Genomic DNA, 20,945 nt, shown 5'->3' on the forward strand with positions numbered 1-20,945 from the left:
AGCATACAGTTCACACGACCATGCCTTGTGACGTATGATCATATATTCAGGGGTGACTAAGCTTAGTGAGGGAGGTGTATTGTGTTGCTGTTCATCAAAATGGGTCCTGTCATGTGACAAACAAGAGTTGCAACAGTCTCATAATTTACCAGAACACAACGGGTTCAGATTTTAGGGGACTTCCATTTGCAGTGAAATTCAAGATGGCTCTGTCAGGGTTACTGTAGGTCATGTGAGACCTTCTGTAGTTTGAGTTTAGGGAAGAGCTAGTTAACATGGTCTTAAAGCAGTATTCTAATAGTTTTAGGTTACACAGTATGTATCTCTATATTTTGAACTCTCCTCAAATAAACTTCCTAAACTACGAAGATAAAGCTATTGTGAAAATATGGGATGCTGGGATGACTATTGGTACTTTCTCAAAATATTAACACAATCTAAATCTCTCACCTGTAATCCTTCAGGCATGCAAACAGTGTTATTACATAAACCTTAAATAGAGGGAATAGTTTCTGATTCAGTAACACTGAAGTAAACTTAAGATCACGTGTTCAAAATTAGACACAGTGCTAAAGTAGTTGTCATAAGAAGTAGGCTGAAAGTCTACACTCAGCCTCACTGCCTGTAACCAATTCAAATCAGTTCAAATTTTCTTTGTCATTTCTGTGGACCTTGTCTTTAATATGAGAGCAGCAATGGCTCCATTAATATGTTGTGTGGCAAGTTTATGTTTTCACTGAGAGACTTCACTGCCATCTGCTGGCAATAGACTGATCTGATCACAGGCTCAAGCCAGCATATGTTCAGGCCCTGTCAAGTTGAATAAAATGGTACCACTGTGTGATCTGTTTTAGACCGTGTTCATCCCAATAAGATTAATGAGGCAGAGATTATATTTCTTTTCAATTTAAGAGAATAAATATGATTTCATAAGTGAACTCAGAGGTCGCTAATCGCTGAACTGAATGAAATAACAACAAAGATGGCAATACCTTGATAAAGCCTGAGCCTGCGGTTTGAACTTGAACGGTGCCCCGCCCCCACCGCGTTTTAACTTCCGCTCGTACGCTGTTGACGCACCTGAGCACGTGGCCGACTGACCCCGGCTCGGAGGGAGCAGCAGGGCTCTCTAATGAATGACAGCAGTTCTGTTCTGGTCGGCAGTGTGTCATTCTGGTGGAGGACTGGCAACTTCAGCTGGCTGGCGTCGACTTAAGGTAACCAACCATAGCGTACAGTTTTCCGTAAGTAGCTAGCTAACATTAACGTTAGCTCTGAAGGAAACGCTGCTGCTAGGTAAGGTTAGCGTAAATGCCCGCCGAGCACTTCCGTTGAGAACAGCCATTAGTTTGCTTAGCTGAGAGTTGGAGAGTGATAATATTATCTAGCTATTGTAATTATAAAGTGCAACTCGATGTTTTTCATCACTTTTAATTGCTAACGCTACATTTAGGGAATTAATTAAGCTAAAAACCAGTCGGCTAACTCCCCTGGAAAGTTAGCTAACTTGTGACTTTTAGCTCTGTTCCAGAAAATTGCGGACTTCTTGTGTCCTAAAATGTTGTGGAACATAATGCTTTGCGTAACTCATTGCAAGTTCCTGCTGACAATTTTCAAATCAAAGAGTCTTTGTTGTCATTCAAATGGGCCGCCAAATGTCTTTTGGTTAGTCATGTACTTATTAAGGAGGTCTGCTACTAATGAGTACTAGTCCATGTATAACTTGGTGACCTAAACTATCGGTGCATTTTACTTAGTCTGTCTGAAGATGCATTTTAATAGAACGATAAAAAGCAAGATGGTGTTAGAAAACCCCTTTTACGAAGCAGTAAACACCCCTTCAGTTGCTCAGTAGATGACACGTTGTGAGACTGAGTGAGGTTTCCTGATCTGTTTCAGGCGCTGAGTGGCGGGGACATGATGGACATGGCACAAACAGTTCAGGGTGAGTAGCAAAAGCTGTATGATGCCTTCAGTTATTGGGGGAAAATGTTGATGAGGCTTGTGTGGGTTGTAGTGAACAGAAATATCCTTTTTTCTTTTCTTGAACTTGTTGGTTTTGAGCTACTATTAAAATCTTATCAGTGGCTTAGTTTAAAATAGTACTAAAAAGATAAGATTTTGCATGTCCACAAGATGTTTTTTATGAGCACTGTAGTCTTTTTCACTTGTTCCCAATGAGGAAAGGCTGTATAAGTGGCAGAATGTGACTGCCAAGAGACAGTGCTGCGCATCTGCTCTGAGCACTTCTAGTCTGAAATCTCTAAATTATTCAGAAAACTGTCTTGCTGTTGGTCTTCTCCAGGCAGCCAATCATATAGTACATGGGGTGGGACTTGTCATCTGTCACACTGGTACCTGTTAACCCAGAATATTGACGTGAAGTTTCTGGCTGTTTCTGTCAATTTATGGAGACATAAAAACTTATTTGTGGGATCAGATTGATCAGGCATTAATTGTTGCAGATTAATTCTATGCTTTTATCACCCCATGCATTTTGAGCTTGGTGTAAATTGTGTAGTCTGCGCCGTTACCATAATGTTACTGTCAATGTCCCTCGAAACCAACCAGCAGTGTTTTCTTTTCTTTTTTTCTTTTTTTGTCTGTCTGACTGCACAAGCACGTAAACCTGGCATTCCCAAGCATACTGCTAGTGTTTTTCTGCTAGAAAGAAATGCCATATGAACAAGGGCCCAAGTTGTTATACATCACATTAATCAACTATTTTGATAATTGAATAATTGGTTTCAGTATTTATTTATTTATTTATTAAAGAAAAGTAAATATTGTATGATTTCAGCTTGATAAATGTTGATATTTCCTGGTTTCTTTATTTCTCTGTAAAAGTAAAGACATTTAAAGACTTCAGCTTGACATTTAGGAAAGACTGATCAACATTTTTTGAACCATTTTTGAGACCTGATTGATTTATTAAGAAAAGAATTGAGATTGACAATGAAAATAATTGTTAGTTGTAGCCTCATATATTATAGAATGTCGTTAACTGATCTGATTTTTTTTTTTTTTTTTTTCCTCTTAACAGACCCGATGTATTCAAGGACGATCACATGTGATCAAAATGCTGGTGTGCATCCGAGTGAGCCTTTCATTAATATCAAAGTCGAGCTGATAAACAACAATGCAAAGAAAAGAAAGGCTGATGAAAGTTTCCTGACACCGGCCAAAAAGGATTTTAGTCCAGAGGCTTTGTCCCCTGACATGGGATGTTACATGGACTATTGCAGCCCCCCTGACAGAGAAAAATCTGCCTCTCCTAGTTCCATCGCTAAGCCTGCACTGCAGAGAGAAGCTACTGAGACGGAACCAACTGTGCATCTCCACACACAGCCTGATTTTGATGGTGACGTTGACAGCATCTTGTGCCTCAATCCCTGTATCACTGGTTCCTCTGGGAAATCGTCTGACAATCCAGAGGAATGCAAAAGTCCAAAGAGCAACGTGGTTCAAAAGGCACTCTTAGTCACAGAAGAACACAAACAAGAGCTGGATAGAGGAGATGACAAGGGATATTTATCTCTGTCAATATTGCCTCAACTGGAGGAGTCCCATTCTGAAAGTTCATCTCTGCCAAGTTGTCATAAACAAGCTGCGCTGTCTGGATCAGACAACTCCTTCGCAATCAATGACTTGGATCCTGTTGTAAGTGGGCCAGTGTTGCCATCAGTGCACTCAAATGTAGAGCATTTAAAGGATGACGTTGAAGTGTGGAATATTGGTCTCCCTATCTTCGAGTCTTCTCTGTGTCACAATGTCACTGTGAAATGTAATGCTGCCGGTGAGCGGACTACTGAGGTGTCAGAGGAGGTGTCAGAGGAGGTGCAAGGAGGCGAGGTGGAACCTTTACCTGTGTGTCTGGCCACATTTGGTGAAGAGGAGACCTCTTTGGACACCAGTTATGAAACAACTTTACCTCTTAATGTACAGGTAAGCTGTTACAAGCAGTTGTCTTTGTCTTGTTCATTTTGTACAGTAGTGTGCATGCTTAATGTTCACACACACACACAACCCCTGCTTTTTCAAGGTGAAGTCAGTTGTCGTGCCTGTCAGTCAGGAGCCTTCTGGCAGTAAAACTGCAGCTCCTCTTCTGCCAGCCAAGCAAAGCCCAAAGGCGGGTAGAGTTTGCCGGACCAACCAATGTGTCAACAGTGCCAGGAGACAAAGGTACTGTAGTGGTGTCTGTCAACTGTAGGGGGAGCAATCTGGCCATGTAAAGTCCAATGTTGAGGTTTTGGTGGTGGCTTGCAGTGGTTGTAAGGTTATCAGTCCTTGATGAGGCTCATATTTTCACCAGTCCACCTCTTTTGTCATTGTCTATAGGCCCATATTAACTGTATATGACTGGTTTTGATTTCACTACATTCATGGAAAGATTTGTGACTGGCTTAGTTTTGTCAACAGTGCACATATAGAGGTATTTATTTATTTATTTATTTATTTATTCTTTATTTTCTTTCTTTCTTTCTGTCTCACTTACTTACTTACTTACTTTTTGTCTGTTACCCAGGCCAGTGAACTTGGACCGAGACTTTGATTTGGAGCGTTATAAACGGATGTATCTCCATTCAGTCACCAGACACGTGAATGAGAATTCTGGAGCAGATCAAGGTATGAACCTGTTATGCGCTATTTTGAGTATTACTGTAACTGCTGCCATCATAGCCTTGTGGTTGAATAACAGAAATAAGCATATATCAAGCAACGGGCCTTACTTCTCCAGCAGAAAAGCGGCCAACTTTGCATCCCTGAGTACAAGTCCCGCAGCTCCCTCCACCTCTGATATGATGCCCCGAAAGTTATCCAAGATTTCTTTCTGGCAAGGTCCAATTCTTCTTCTTTTTTTCTGTAACACTGCTTTTCTTTGTCAGTCCTCTTATTTCTTCTTTGACTTGGCAGTGGTGGGGCATTTCTTTGCTCAGGTGCTTCTCCGCCATTGTTTACAATTTGGGCTTGAGCTTTGAACCTATCTGACCAGGTAAGAGAAGGCGTGGGGCAGGGAGGCAGCATATGCACGAGAATGATTGACACTTCTCAGACACTCCCTTTGGCTCTAATTGGTTGTTTTGATTGTGGAGCAGTGGATTCTTCCAAATCAATTAAATCCACTGGGTGGAGCCACAGACAGTTGACTTGTATTTCATTCTACTGCCAGATCATAATGACAATTTTAGCAAATATAACAAAAATTGTTACAGGCTACATCTTTAATTGGATTTTACATGATGTACTGATAATGTGAAAATGGCGCCCGATGATGTTTGTTTTCTTGTGAATCGTGTTTAGTTTTGTCCTCGGGTTCTTGTGGTTTAGGGGTGACACAACATTTAGTAGACTGATTGTAAATATACATTAATTTACCAAAAGCACATTTGTGTCCTGAAGATGTCATGACGGAGCTGCTAAACCTGATGACCCATGTTGCTGACCAGACACAAAACCCTAATGGCACCCAGTGGCAGCATCCCTCTGACCTTACAAGCAGGTACTTCATTCAGATCGTTTTTCTCTCTAGTTATGAAGATGTGTGGATTTAAAGTAGTCTTAAAACAGAATTGTTTTGAATGATGTAAAATGTGTCCCTTCGATTTGTGCTTACTTTCAGGAACTACCAGCGACGATTTGGAAACATGATGCCAACAATGACCCTCCATGAATGGCAGGCCAAGAACAACAAAATGCACAAGCGCTTTGCAAAGGTTCCAGCGATTTTCCAACGGAGTCCTTTTCCATAAACTAGGAGTTGTAATTCTTCTGTTACTGTTAACCAATTGCACTTCACCTCATAGAGGGCTCCATCAGTGTTTGTACTGTTTTTTTTTTCTTGTTGGTCTGTAGTTTTTTTTTTTTTGTCAGTTTGGGTTTTCCATGTAATTCTTTAAACTATGCATGTTCTTGTGTGTGAATATTTGCATGTTTTAAGGGGTTTTGGTGTTGTGTGAATTATGCAGAGGAGCAAGCACTGTTGGGTTTCAAGCACCCTGCCTTTTACTCTATCTGAACCTGTCTGTTTTTATTGTGTATTTAAGTACATTTTGAACATTTCAAAGAAGTTAAGCACTCATGTTATGGGTAGTTGTATTGGGGGGGGGAATCTGCAATAAAAATTTAGCAGACATGTTGAAGTGTTAAGGTCAAATCCATGGTTAAGTTAATAGTTCATTGTAAAGCAGTCTAATGTTATGTAATTCATGTTGTGGTATAATATACACGTTTTGTATTGGCAGAAGGTGATAAACGTTGATTCACCCACGTCATGTAAGAATTTATAAGTCAGTTACTGTAATTATACATTTTGGGGGGAAAAAAATGGGAAAACTGTTCACAACAAGGTCTGTAAATAGTCTTCAAAAAACCTGTTAGTAGGGCCACAGACAACTCATGTCATCTTCCTTTGTTTGGTTTCAGCAGATGGCTTTGGTCAACATTTCAAAACCTGACCACTAAAACTACAAAACACTACTATTAGGTGGTTGGATTGCAAAAATGTTTGTAGCGCAGCAGTGACCACAACGTCCTCTGTGCACCAGTCTTATGCAATGTAAGAAAAGTCCCAGATAAGTTGACTGGTTATCTCTTTCTAATTATCTACTTTGAGTCTGAGCAGCAATGTTTGTGTTACTGCTGTATTAATGTTCAATAAATAATGCTGTTTTTTTCAGCTTTGCAGTATCTGAGTACTGTGCACAGGTTTGTCATCATGGCTCGCATTTAATTAATGCAGGTTGTTAAAGTAATGCTGTCCCTGGCCAGCCATGCAGAAGGCAGGGGTGCGTGGGTGTCAGTGATGGCCTCGTGACACATGCTGTGCAGACTGCAGGGCACGTGTGCTACTGAGCAGCCAGAGCACTTCTCTCTACCTTGCAAAATAGTTTTTCCTCCTCCCCTCTGGAGCGATGAGCTGGATCATCAGCCACAGCGTTTGTTTATCTGACATGCCTCACAGTTCTTCAGCGGCTGTGTTGAATTTTGTCAAAACAGTCTGCACTTACAAAAAAACAAAGGACTGCAAGACAAATGTCGCGCATGTCGGCTACAGAATCCACTGCACCTCATTTCTGCTGCTCAGCCATGCATTCAAGCAAACGATCGCTCTTGTATTGATGCATGGCCAAAACAAACATGGCCTAATGTGAGACTAGAGAGAGATCGAAGTGATTTGTTGTGTTTTGCTATTTAGGTCTCATTGATTTTCTAAGTCATTACAAAGTCAGTCACGTTTTCTTAAACAAGGTGCTGACTTGACAATAAATGTACTTAGTTGCCTTAAACCATGTTGTTGGGTGAATTTTTCAGGACAGGCTAAACTCCATTCCTCAGCAGTAACAGTAAGAGGACCAATTCTAGGTCTGTGATTTTGTATTTTTTTTGTTGGAAAACACTGACAGTTGAAACCTGAAGTCTGACATGCACATTTATTATTCACTAAAAAGAATACCTGCCTTCCTGAGGTCTGTAAAACTTACTGTTATAAAAACTACTTCACTACCATGCTTTTTTTTTTTTTTTTTTTTTTAATTTTTAATTTTTAAATATCCAGAACGGTTTAGACCACGTGTCAAACTCATTATGGATATCCACAATATATATACAGATGTACAACAACTGCATTTTTACTAGTCATAATACGAACTGTAGATATCTGTAATGACATTTTTACTAGTCACAATGTATTTTTGGATATTCAAAATTACATTCTGAACTGCTCAGTAATCCTTTTGCAGCTGGGTCGACTAAGCTGTGCATGTAAATGTACTGAGTACCATCAAACCTCCAATTGGAGCTGATTGAGCTCCAGTGTAGTGACACACTTCAGGCAAAATATGAGTCTGTGGGCACTGCAGAGTTTCCACGCTTCATCCCAGCAGCTCAAACGCTCGCTATGTTTGGCAGCACATACCTGTGTTAACATCTGTTCTCTTTGATGAAGATAAACACAACATCACACAGGAGTCGTCTCACTGATGAACACTGTCACTCTTGAGGATCTTCAGCTCAGAGCCTGACCCCAAACACTGGTGAACATGTATTTAAGATGAGACACCAAGTATCTGGCTCAGGCTGGTGAGCATCACAGAACAGCAAACTGAGCTTTAACTCATTTTCAATTTTTAATGCAATTTCATTTTTGCATTTTTTTTGTCTCGCTACTACAGGATATTTGATTTTTCCTTGAGAGAAATGAGTTTTTTGGCTGTTGTTTGCCTGCACAAAAATGTTTTCATTTGAATCTACTCTGAAAAAACAAAACAAAACAAAACAAAAAACCCTGCAAATAGAGCCATAAAAAATAAATGCAACTGATTTTAGTTATTCTTTGTTTTTATTTCATTTATTTAATGATTATTGTTGTTTTATGGGCAATAACTTATAGGCTTTTTTAGTTCCATGTTCAGTATGTGCAATAAGGTCATTTCAGTAAGTTTTCAATCAACATTTAACCAGTCCGGCTCTCAACTTTATTTATTTATTTATTTGGCCCACTGTGTATTTGAGTTTGACACACCTGATTTAGACAATATTGTATTTTGTTTCGACTGTTTCCACTTAACATTTTTGATCACAACTATATTTAAGCAGAATTTTGTGGAAAATATTTTTATTTTGTTTAAGCAAACACAAGTATAACACACCATAACCCTCAGAATTGAAGTCGAGTAACCTTGTGCATAATAGTTAAACCATGCTAGCCCTCATTAAGCAATGACTGTTGTACACTTCATACAATGACTATAAACATGATAGCACTAATAAAGCAGTTTGTTTATCTAAACCATGCGTCTTTGTTAATCTCATTCCTACATTTCAAGAAACCATAATGGAAAAAAGTCCAACTTCTTTAATATCACCATGATGCTTATTGGTTTCCAGGCACATTTCTATACAAAGCAAATGATGTCAGTTTTGAAAAATCCAGAATCCCTTCTGTCCTGCTGTGTTAGTGTAAAATAGTTCATCACTGCTACCAAGCAAACAGTATTTCCTGGCATTGTATCATGAGGAAACGTCTTGGGCCCGTCACACTGAAAGGAAGTCTGCAGTGTGTTAAAAGTGGTTTGCTACCACCCGGCGGAAGTGGAATGTTGAGTTCATACAGTCGTCACCATTTAGTCGAGTTTAATTAAGGAAAAGGTTTTCATGTGTGACTGACAGCTTAACCTATTCTAAACAGAGATACCAAATGTGCCTGGATGTCCTCGGCTAGAAACATCTTGAATCCAAATTATGAGTTTGTTTCTTTAGCAGCAGGAACAGTTAGGTCTGTGTACAGCAGTACCTGTTCCGACCTGGTATTAGCATCTGTCCTGAGTGATCCGATTGCAAGTGGCCAACTCTTAAGCGCTCCAACAAGCATTGAGGATGCATTAGAGATCCAATCGTTGTGATGATTGTGACCACATCCTCTTAACAGTGTGTGCGCATGTGTCCTGGGCTACACTGAAGGACTGCCTGCTCATCTGATGTCCTTTGTAAAACAACAAGAGGCCACAACGACAGGCAGAATGGTCCGACTTCCAATTGGTTCACTATATTTGGAGTTGCATGTTTGGTTCTGTAAATCTGGCGATGTTAGTGGCAAACATTTGTGAACACACTGTTTCTACATCTCTAACCATTCGATGTATCCCCAGACTCCTTTAACAAATCAGGCAAGTTTGAGTTTTTGCATGAATAGAAATTTTCAAAAAATGCTTCGTAATGGACACAACCAAATGTAAATCATTTGTACCTTCTTGTAAATTCTGCATTAAATACAGTACAATACAATACAATACAATACATTGCAATAATGAATTATTATTAATAATCAACACAATACATTGTTTCTTTCCTTGTAAAATGTGTCAGTTTGTAGTGGCATTGCTTTATGGCAAATTTATTTATAAAAATAAATAAACAATAGTCAATATAGTCCCCAGACTCCCTTTTGTGACTTGTTTAGTTGGGAAAAACTTGCAAAATTGGTGATTGTGTCTAGGACAAATTCCTAATTATTTGGGCTTTTGTATACATTTGGCTGTTATACTTCTTTATTTCTTTGTGTAAAAAATATTTGGTCTGTTTCTTCCTGTGATGTACATGTTTATTTGCATATGGAGCTGCTGACTTGTAGCTGTCCGACTGTGATTAGATCACTCAGGACAGATGTATCTTCAGGTCTGAAATGGGTCTCACTCCACCACCAGTGGCAAAATGTGAGGGCTGTGGAACGTCTTCCAGATAATTCACCCAACATGCAAGATGTCTGTGTAGTCCTGAACATGGTTAAACACACATCCATGTAAAACCAAACAGCTCGATAGGAGAGCTCACTCAAACACAATATTTCTATGCAGTTAAAGGACTAGTTTGACATTTTGCTTTTGTGCCAAGAGTTAAAAGAGATGCTATCACTCTCACACGTACACAATGAAGCCTAAGCCAGTAACAAAGTTGTAGCTTAGCATAAGGACTTGAAGTGGGGATAGTTAATGTACAGCTAATTTGACTCTGCCCAAAGGTAACAAGATCCCTTTTTCCTGTCTGTATGCCACGCTACGCTAGCCACATGTGAGTGTGGTATCAATCCTCTCATCTAGCTCTGCAAGAAAGCATATTTATCAAAATGTAAAACTATTCCTTTAACAGTAAAGTTGGAAAGTAGATGTTCGCAACAGCCTTACATTTAAAAAATGAACAAGGAACACATTATGTACAGGGGCAGCACAGAGGACTGAGCCATAATTTGGAAACACTCAGATTTAAAAGTTAATTCACTATATCGCTTAGTTAAAGTTGCACTCCTTTAAGCAGCTGAAAAAAAGAGTGATGTAAATACTAAACTGCATACAGGGAATGCTATTGAGAAATAAATAGCTGGCAAACTGAAGATGTGGTCCTGGGTCAGAGAAATCACCTGGGGAGACAGTCATCATGAGCTGTTACTGTGTGGACAGGAGCCTATTGATCGGAGGAGCCAGCTACTGGTGCAGTGTTCTTGTGGAGAAATTGATTCAACTTTTGGCCACAGAAGTTTTCAGTGAAGTGCTGTGTAACGCAGCAGAACAATGCTTCAATGCCTCACCAAGTTTGTCCTGGCAACAGCTTGAGTGTCTGTGTTAATCAGTCAGAGGAGAGGTGCCCCTGCAACTCTCCCTTTCCCCACTCCATGACTTTACTCTCAAGCCGCCCTTCCCTCTGACATGAATCAGTGCTTACTGAAGGAGCGAAGCTTGAGCTTTTCCACAGCACATAGTTCAAGGCATCAAACATCTGCTAGCTTAGCCAGATTTCTACTGAAAAGAGAACACAACTCACCGCTCTCCTGCAGCAGCTTGGTCGTTGAGGGGAAGCCCTGACGAGTCGATTACAGAGAAATGCTCAATTCCGTTCTTTTCCCTGTCTGCTCTCGATAATAAGTGTTATAAACTGGCAGGCAAGACACATATGAACTTTGATTGCATTTCCATGGAGTAATAATCACACAATTTCATCCTTGAGCTGCGAAACTCTACTGCACTCGACTCACAGGGCTTCTCAACAATGAGCAAGCTGCTGCAGGAGAGTGGTGAGCTGTGTTCACTTTCCGGCTATGCTAGCAGATGTTTGATGCCTCAAACTATGTGCTGGGACTGTTGCTGAAGTTTGGTGCTTTGGTGCTGAGCATTATTTGTGGCTGTGAGTGGCTTTTTGACGGCGATTTCTTGGTTGGAGGCATAGACTACAGTTTATTGTTATCATGCAGTCTTGTCTGAGGTTGCTAAGACTACATAAGCTAGCGGTCAGAAAAATGAATCTCTCCAGGGGGCGTTTTACTTGGTGTCACACTGTGTTAGACCATGGATTAAACTTACTAACCATCTTCAGTGCCTGTTTGAGTTGACAATAAATAACTATCTGCCAGATTATGGCTTTCAACGATTATCTTTTTCTTTTTTTCCAGTTTCCTCATCAAAAAGAGTCTTTTCTTATTGCGTATAAACAACACAATGGCATGATGTAATAGAAATACATGATAGTACATGAGTGTTACAGAAAGAAGCATTGTATTAAGAATCACGTTTTTACCCTTTTACATCAGCCGTCTATACATTTTCCACATTACCCTTCTCCTGTTTCATGAAAGGCTGAATGAAATATGAAATGTATTTACACATTAGATACCTCAGCTCACTCTACATGTCATCAATCTGTCATGTTTCCTTTTAATTTGCACACACATGTTTAAATATCACGTGAAAGCTAATGAATGTGACAGAAGTGTGAGACACAGGGCCTTCCGTCCTGTTAAATAACTCGTCAGATATATATTTAAGGCAGCACTACTGAGTTTGAATCAGCCCTCAAAAACACCATTTGCTTGATAAAATCCTTGCAGTATGCAGTGCACAGTATCACATGTTGATACCTTAGCATTGTTTTTAGCCACAGGGTTTCAACACAAATGTTAACTTTGTGGAAAAAAAGTTCTGGTAGAAGCCCTTCTGTTCAGGATGTCAGACGGATGTCTCTGGGTTGAAAGTTGGGCTCATAAAAAGGCTTTTTTTTTTCTCCATGCTTTCCACCAGAAATAAAAGTTTCTACAACAGCGCTGAAAGGCTTTTCTCCGAATGTTTCGGAGAATGGATCACCTGCAAACGAGGCTCAGGATTCTCCTCGTTTTGGATGTCCAATTTGTTCAGCTGTCTGAACATTGCATGCTGGGAGGTGGAGTTTTAGACGCAGAGGCTACAGAGTCTGAGTCCTTGCTCCTCCAAAGGCTGTTATTGCTGATACAAGGGATCTCTCCACAGAGGCAAGTTCACATCTCCATAGACTACCATAGAGTCCAGCCCCTTTTTTTAAAAAGTTCATTAAGTAGATCAATGGACTCCATCAGTGAAGTTCTTTTTTTGCTTCCCAGAATGCTTTGAAATCCAACACCCTCACAGAGAAAGACACAAGGGAATACTAAAGGGCTTGTCCAGGATGTGGAATGTAACACTTCAGAAATCTGCTATGTGATAAAAGCAAGAAATAAGTTTCACAAGTGCTGACTTTAATGAATATATGTGTTCCTTTCACTATGAGTGAGTGTGTTTTCCGATTAGACTGGATGATTCATGCCCGGTGGTGAGCTGAGTGATCCCTCTAAGCTGCTCTGGCGTCATCGCGGCACATCTGAGCAGTGGCTCCTGCATTAGCCAGGTGGAGTCTGGACTCCCTGAGGGGGGAAACAAGCTCGTCAGAATGAAAACATTTCCCGCAGGACGGCAGACAAGAGACAAGAGTTTCTGCCCGAGGGGACAATGGAAAAAAAAAATTGGGACAGAACAGCAGGACTGTTCTGGTGGCACCTTGTTAAAAGTCTGATAAGTAAATCTAGAACTGAATGATCTACAGCGTTTACCTTGAAAAGAGTAGAAAACAGGTTGTGAAGAAAAATAGGATGATCCTGGTCTGTGGTCGCTGATAACGCCCTCAAAGACAGCCGACGTGAGAGAGAGAGAAAAAAAGTCTCTTTGGTCCCATGGGTTGGTTTATCTACAGACCCCTCACTAGCCGGAGCCATTTGGCCCTTATCTCTGCTGCCCCATGGTACAGTAGTCATTGACAATGGCGCAGTCGCTCTTGCCAACTCTGCTCTCTGACCAGCACTGGCCAGGCAGTGCCACACCCCTCCCCCGGAGTCCTGCAGCTTTGCCTCAGAGCGAGGTCCCGTGTCAAAAGGGAGTAAGGGCTGCAGCCGAGGGGCCCGGAGGCCCGGCCTCATCCTGACAAGCCGATGGGCTTAAAAAGGAGCTCACATGTTTGTGAGAACGCAAAGTCTTTCGGATAAAGAAAAGACGTCCTGGCAGTCACACCTCAATGATGTTGACAGATGGCATCCTATTGTTGTGGTTGTTCTTGGGAAACTGCGGGAGGAGAGAGGAAGATGACAGGTGTGAGAAGGCTGGAGGACTCACAGGAATCACATGATGAGCATCTTCAATGAGCATGAGGAAGCCCCTGTACAGTAAGAGAGTCAACAGAATGCATCTGCTCTGACCTTTGTTTTCTGCAGCACAAGAAATGGATATGGTGCGCGGCTCTGTGCATTAATCAAACGGTAACTTATTAGAAGCCATGACTTGTGTGTTTGCTCTGTGAGTGCTGCAGGCTCATGCACGTATGGGTGTCATGTTGATGCAGAGTTTAGCTGACGTTCAGATGACGCTATGATTTTGCATGGAAAAAGTCTAGAAGTGGCCGGGACCATTCACCTGCCCGGCACCGCTGAGTGGGAGGCACCCGGGGGGGGGGAGGAGGAGGAGAGGGGTGGGTTATACCTTACTGCGCAACAGCCCCCCTGTCGGATGCTCAGGAGTGCTGCACTCTGAGGAGTTTTTGGCTTTGTCCTTGTTGTTGTTGGGCTCGTTGTCTTTGATTATGTCGTACTGGCGACAGAAAAGAGCGATCACACCTAGGAGGAGGAGAGGGTGATATTCAAACTCTGGTCATCCACCAAACACAAACCAAGGCACTGCAGGGGTTCAATGACAGGAGAGCTATGTGTGGAGCTGTGTGGTCCTGGTTCAGTAAACAGATTTGAGCTCACCTGCCCACATGATGAGCACCACCACGATGATAATGAGCTCCCCTGCCCTCAGCTGGGTGGTCTGGCCCACTTCCTCCATTGTCACTTCGTCTGAAAGGAGTCAAAGTGCAACATGTGTATCGGTTACTGGAAGGAGATTAGGACTGAACAGAAATGTCTGTGTGATATGTGGAAAAACAGCAGAGAAATAAACAATTATTCATTATTCATCATTTAATAAGATGATGAAACACATTCACCATTTTCATTAAAGGACCATTATTATACATTTTCAGATAAATTGCTTTATTTTGGGCATCTACAAGAAAATGTGTGTGTGCTTTAACATTATATTTCTCATACTGTCAATTGCTGCAGCACCTCTAGTCACACTCCATCTTACATACTGTTTTAGTGTTTCTTTGGACCTAATTCATACATGCATGGAAATCCCACTCTCTACAATATGGGATCTTTAATATGTCCTATCACACAACTGTAAAAGAGCCAAGGTCAGTGTGCTGCTGAGCTTCATCAGAACCCATAATTACCTGCAGCTTTTCAATTAAAATCTCTCTTGATTTGATGATAGTGATGTCCACTGTCTCACTGTCTCAGCTGGCCTATCCTGACCTGGAGTTTGAACAATTTCCGCTTCACACCCAAGAGCCTGTCATAAAGTTATTGCATCATTGCAGATTCATTTGAGGAGAGTTTCTGAGTCTTGAGGCAAACCATCGTTTGGAAGACGAACAGCAGCTAACTGGCTGCCAAAAAGCAAAATCATACAAAATATCAGCAAAAATGCTTTACTATAAAATCAGCATTTTCACCGACCCTAATGACTGACACTTAAAGTGCGCCGTGCTCGGAGGCAAATGAGTCTGCATCAGTGTGTTTACGCAATACAGGTCTCTCGTAATAAGAGCTGCCTGGTTGATATATCACAGAATGAGCACAATCCCGTGCATCAACAACTCTGCATCCACCATGACACGGTTGAGAGATCAGGATATCGTGTCAGAGAAGAGGATTGTATTTTAGATAACTTTAAAATGTGTGAAACTGCTGATATACAGTCCAGATATCACACAGTAAACAAATTATAATATCTATTCCCTCTGCTTATGCTTATAAAAAGGACTGTCTGACAACAATTTGAGAAGTAGGGGGTCTTAATAGAAAGGGGGGCGTGTGGTTTTACTTTTCGCTGAAGTAGTAATCTGACGTTTAAGAGAGCAGGGGAACTTGTTTTAACTTTTTACCACCTTGTTAACCCTCTCCAAAATACAAATAAATTTATACACACACTCACACAAACACATGCATATATATATATATTTATATTATCTACAGCATGCCTCATATTCTATAACATCATCATATGTTTATAGCGGTCCTGCATACAGTCGACCCTGTTTTCAGCTTTGTGGTCATTTATTTTCCAGTTAATCCAGGAGGGTTTTAAAATAGTTTACTCTGTTTGAGAAGGAGAGGGATTGGCTCAACCTATGAAGGAAAACGTCATCCTTCAGTTTCTCGCAAACATTCAAAATCATCACATTTCCCTCGACAGGAAGGATGTGAAAAACTGTAATCTAAAACATGACAAGTAATTAAAGTGGTCAGACAAATGTAGTGTCATGGCAGTATAAAGTCTCATGAGGTGGATATAATTAAGTGAAGTAGAAGGAAGTTGAATTTGTCCTTAGGCACAGTACTTAAGTTAATTTATTCTGTTATATTTCACTGTAAAAACAAACTTGAAGAAATGCAGAGGGACAACAGTCCTGTCTGTTTCAAGGTTGGATTTTCCCAAACACATAACAGACATGGAATTTTATTGATATCAGAGAGTCAGATTTATGTGTCTCTACCAATAGTTCAGATACTTGTAATGGCTGCGTGCTACAGTTTGAGATATTGGGGCATAATTGGATAAATTATTTAACATTTCAGATATTGCTTTCACTGCTGCTGAAGTATTGGTAATTATCCCTGGTGTGGAGCGGGCACAGCGTTCACTTGTTTCTGTTTGTACTTATCTCCACAAATAAGGCACAAAGCTATGCTTTTATCATTAATCTGTGTTTTCTGCTGGTCCTGTGAGGATAAGTTTCTTCTTTTTTTGCATGTTCTCAGTGCATGTTGTTGTTGAGCACCAGCAGACTTGACTAAACTATAACACTGCTACATCATTTTTATCAAAGTTGCGTTGTTGTTGACACACTTCTTTATACCAGACAGTTGCCGTTTAAAGTCTGTATTCTTACTCTTGAGATCTTGAACTGCCTCGTCCAGATGTCAGTCTTACAGTAACTTTCAGGTGCAGGAAAGTAGGGAGCTGTAGCACAGGTGCTGATAGAAACCTTGGTGCATGATTTTCACAAGACAGCCTTCACACAGCAGGCACTGTATCTTTAAAAACGCAGGCAGCACATGCATACATGAATAGGTATAGAGCTGGTTTTGCGTGATCGCTAATAGGCCTGATTCTGCCAGCAGCTGTTGGAGTCAAAATATCACATAGTGGTAGAACATGAAGAAAATAGTTAAAGCTGAATCTAGGCCACATGAGATCGTGCTTACTAGAGCACGATGGAGAGAGAGAACAAATTAATCACAGCGGTCAGGATCAGGTCAAATAAAACACCATCATCACTTTTGAAGCTGTCAGGAGATATCAGGAATATCAAAGAGAGTTGCGAGTGTTTCCTTGTTGTTTGCAGATGCAGCAGTCTGCCTGCCGATGCCTGCAGGTTTCTATCAAGCAGAGCAACAACCTGTAGTAACTTTTCTTGCTCCACTGAGGGTTGTGGAGGTCGGAGGCTTGATCTAAAGTTCACTGCAGCGTAGAGAACGCTTTCCTTTTGTTAGATGCAGTGGGTGACATTTGGAGGGCCCAGTGTGGCAGGAACCCAACGCCCCAGTAGCTTTTAGCAACAAGCAATTCTGCCGATCGATCGGCATCTGTTGCCCTCTATTAACTAATCAAAGCACAGCAGCCCAGGGTGCCTGACACTGCTGCTAGCGGGCACGCTGGTCAGATGTTACACCTCTGATGCATGCAGGTCCCTCCACCTCCAGATCAATTATCATTTCAGCTGGAAATTCTTTGGTCTTCTTTTTTTCCTTTCATTTGGATGCTTCCCCCTGTTTAATTCATTCAATTAATTATTATAATTTATTCCACTATTCATAAACAAAAGTTTCTCTACATTATGTGAAAGTGTTTTCCATTCCACCAGGAATAAATTGTATGGTTTATGTTTTTTTTTCAAAATGTTCCTTGTGGTGAGAATTGTCAAATCTACAGCAAATCAACATTTCTTTTAAAAACCCACTATGTGGAGCTAAAGATTGCAAAATGCATACTGCACATCAGGTCCCCATATCCTACAAAAGATACTGAGGACTTTTTCTTTTATTAGGGGAGTACTAGTACTACTAGGGGTCACTCTATCAAAATGAAGATGTTATTGAGTGTTGGGTGCAGAGCCAAACTTCCTGGAGGTATAAACACCTGGACTTCCATCCAATTCTGCTTCAATCCTGTGTTTAACCTGACTCCAGCAGCCATCTGATGAGACATGTAATTTGCTTCATAAGCATAAAGTTACAGAGATAAGAGGGCAAATGAAGGGAGAGAACTGTAGAGTCCAGTGAGTGCTGAGTTTAGTGAGTGACATGGCTGCAAACACACAGGTACTCAAATATTCAGTGGTAGCTACAGCATGGGCCCGCCGGGGGTTTCTCCATTTCCAGTCATTAAGCTAGGCTGAATGTGTCCTGACTTAGATCTGAGATGAGATCAAAAATCATCTTCTCACCTGATTCTCAAAAAGAAAGGGAATAAGTGTATTTCCCCAAATGTTTAGTTGTTCCTTTATGGTGCCAGTCATACACAGAGGATCATCCCTCTGTCATTATGTGACTACTACTTCTACTTGTTCATCCTATGGGACGTAGCAGAGCTGAAGGATGATGTGTTACAGTTTTTCATTGCAGCCCTGTTTTGAGAGAGATGAAACTGCTATGTGACAGACGGACATAGAAACATCTTTATTTTTCCTCTGGGCCAAAGAGACACAAGTTCTCCTTGCATCAGATCTGAGGAGACCAATGAGCCTTTTTATAGAAGTTCACAGTGTCAAGGTTCATGTAACAGATAGTGTACGTCTATTTTCAAGTGAACTGTTGAATTTAATTGCCTGTTGCTCACTGACAGGCGTTCCTATTGTCCTGTACCTCTGCATTCTCTCTCACTTCCTCCCTCGCTCGGATTCCTTGTCTTCCCCTCCTTTTTTTGTGGATAGGTTGCGCTCCCCCCCTCCGTTTCTCTCGCTTCCTTTGATCTCCTGAAGTTTAAACCCATTGTGCAAGAGGAAATAAAAAAAATGTGGAATAATCCAGCATTTCAGGCTCATCCTTTCCACTGAAATCAGCATGAAATGGCAGAACAGAAGGGCTGAGCAGTTAAGCGAAGATGGTGAAAGCCTCCCTTTTCTTCTGCAGACATCCGCCTGTCATATCCAGACAATGGAATAACAGCCGCGCTGAAAGACTCTCTCCCACACTCTCTGCCCGGTGAATTATCTGCAGTGAAAGACAAACTCCATTTCTGTCTTTTGCGTGTCGGTCCTTTACACTACCACACAGCTCATTTCCCACCATTTGGGTTGGTTGTTAATGAATGTACCTTATCTGTTTTTAATGTTTATGAAAGGTAATCTTACCAATTTTGCATCAGTTCAAAATATATTGTCATCTTGCTGTTATTATCTATCATGGACAGTATTATTATTATTATTATTTTATCTCATGGTCATTTTCAAAGTTTGTTCAGTTGACTTATTTTCCCAAATGTCTTATTTAAAATGTGTTTTATCTTGCTTCCTGAATCTGTTTTTATTGTTATTCTATTGGGCACTGATGTCAGTCTCCCTTGACACTTTATATCATTACTCTATTTGTGAAAGAATTCCCTTCAGACTAAGTTCTACCTTATTTTATATGAAATCTGCTGATGCAGTTCACAGAACAATGAGCGAGTAATGTCACTCTGAATCGCTGTATTAATCTCTTAAAATGTCAGAAATGTCTGAAATAGTAATCGCCTATTATTTGACTACATCATGCAATAAATTATTCAAAAAAATGACTGTCTCTTATGGAATTACTCACTTGGAGACTATCTGCTCATCTATCATCAAAAGGTTTCATTGTTTCGACGTAGCTAAGCTAATTAAACCGACATCCTTGAGCAAGTGGTACAAATGAGAAAGAGAATGATGTGTGCTGTTGTGCTAAACTGCAAAGTTGTTGAGTGTGAGTGAAGGATGATGAATCACAGACCTGCTCTCTGTGGAGATTTGCTTTGTAAAAGCGTGTGCATGGTGGGAAATGTGTGGAGGAGTGGGGTAATCATTTCTTCTTTTCACTGAATAAGGACTTTCACTTGCTTTGTGTGTGTGCGTGTGTGCGTGTGTGTGCGTTTGTGTGGGTGCAGAGCCTGCCAATATGTGAGGATCTTACATTTTTGTGTGTGAGTGAGCTGAGAGAGAGCGTTGCTTCCTTTAACAGCCCTCCAAATAAAACAGGCAAACAGACATTCATAAAAGCATTTACTTTCATATGACTCAGCAACCTGTCTTGAAGAGCTGAATGCTCAAACTCCTCGAGTAATTTCAAAGGACTTTTTTGGTAGGGTTATTCTTCTTTGAAGAGTTAGATGAGAAGAATGATTCCACTCTCGCGCCTAAATGTGAAGCTACTACCAATAGGAAGCAAGGGTAGCCTGACTCTGGCCCAAAGTAACAAAATCTGCTGACCAGCACCTTTAAATCTGATTAATTAGTGCATTATGTCTTGTTTGTTTGTTTGGAGCAAAACTGATTAACATCAGAAGGACAGAGCCATGCTAAAAAAATCCCTGCAAATTAAATTACAACCTGGTTTTTCTACAGACTTAACAAACAAGATTAAACTTATTTCTAGCATAAAAATGAGTGGACTTTAAAGTAGTTGGTAGGTGGCTTTTGTAGGGCTGGGTATCACCAGGTACCTTGCTATATGATACGATCACGATATTTTGTCCACGATAACGATAATATCACGATACAACAATTCTGCGATAATCGATAAATTGCAAGAAATTTCATCCACGATACATCACGATATCTGTGTCGCTGAGGAAATTCAGAATTTATTGACTGTACTGAATCCATTTCACAGGAGTTACAAAACATTGTCAATCAATTTCACATGAATGACAGCCAAGTAAAACAAAGTATATACTGCAAAGTGGCTATTCTTAACGCTCACACACTGACGGCAAATTGACTGTTATTAAATATCAGTATTTGGCACCAGTGTATTGATAACATACCTCGAG

The 20,945-nt window shown here is 40.7% G+C and overlaps 2 protein-coding genes across 6 annotated transcripts in view; one reads left to right on the forward strand and one right to left on the reverse strand.

Annotated features, from left to right (window-relative positions):
- Window positions 1-1,044: 1,044 nt before the first annotated feature.
- Window positions 1,045-6,692, forward strand: LOC119004796. 3 transcript variants are annotated; one of them, XR_005070309.1, is made up of 8 exons: window positions 1,045-1,217; window positions 1,900-1,945; window positions 3,044-3,945; window positions 4,043-4,182; window positions 4,526-4,626; window positions 4,739-4,839; window positions 5,401-5,500; window positions 5,621-6,692. XR_005070309.1 is itself a non-coding variant. In XM_037072011.1 (7 exons), exons 1-7 carry the CDS (start codon window positions 1,137-1,139, stop codon window positions 5,748-5,750), a joined length of 1,500 nt encoding a protein of 499 aa, XP_036927906.1. In that variant the 5' UTR covers window positions 1,048-1,136; the 3' UTR covers window positions 5,751-6,692. The 3 variants fall into 3 exon arrangements, 1 of the variants encoding a protein (XP_036927906.1); XR_005070310.1 differs by having other exon boundaries at window positions 4,742-4,839; XM_037072011.1 differs by lacking the exon at window positions 4,739-4,839 and having other exon boundaries at window positions 1,048-1,217.
- Window positions 6,693-11,549: 4,857 nt separating this feature from the next.
- Window positions 11,550-20,945, reverse strand: part of fndc5a (fibronectin type III domain containing 5a) — a 29,104-nt gene continuing 19,708 nt past the window's right edge. Inside the window, exons 4-7 of one of the 3 annotated variants that reach the window (XR_005070311.1) lie at window positions 14,573-14,662; window positions 14,304-14,437; window positions 13,385-13,889; window positions 11,550-13,198 (exon numbers count right to left, since the gene is read on the reverse strand). Coding sequence is in view for 1 of the 3 variants with exons in the window: in XM_037072013.1 (XP_036927908.1) it covers window positions 13,833-13,889; window positions 14,304-14,437; window positions 14,573-14,662 (281 nt within the window). In the remaining 2 variants the exon portion in view is untranslated. Of the gene's footprint in view, window positions 13,890-14,237; window positions 14,438-14,572; window positions 14,663-20,945 lie in introns of all 3 variants that reach the window. The other 2 variants (XR_005070312.1, XM_037072013.1) reach the window with 2 other exon arrangements.

Source organism: Acanthopagrus latus, chromosome 16 (assembly GCF_904848185.1).
Source record: "Acanthopagrus latus isolate v.2019 chromosome 16, fAcaLat1.1, whole genome shotgun sequence".
Taxonomy (NCBI): Eukaryota; Metazoa; Chordata; class Actinopteri; order Spariformes; family Sparidae; genus Acanthopagrus; species Acanthopagrus latus.

Bases quoted from the DNA above. Each gene is read 5' to 3' on its own strand.
- LOC119004796 (XM_037072011.1), top strand. From the start codon at position 1,137: ATGACAGCAGTTCTGTTCTGGTCGGCAGTGTGTCATTCTGGTGGAGGA. The intron at 3,946-4,042 runs GTAAGCTGTTAC...TGCTTTTTCAAG, and splicing joins CTTTACCTCTTAATGTACAG to GTGAAGTCAGTTGTCGTGCC. The intron at 4,627-5,400 runs GTATGAACCTGT...TGTGTCCTGAAG, and splicing joins GAATTCTGGAGCAGATCAAG to ATGTCATGACGGAGCTGCTA.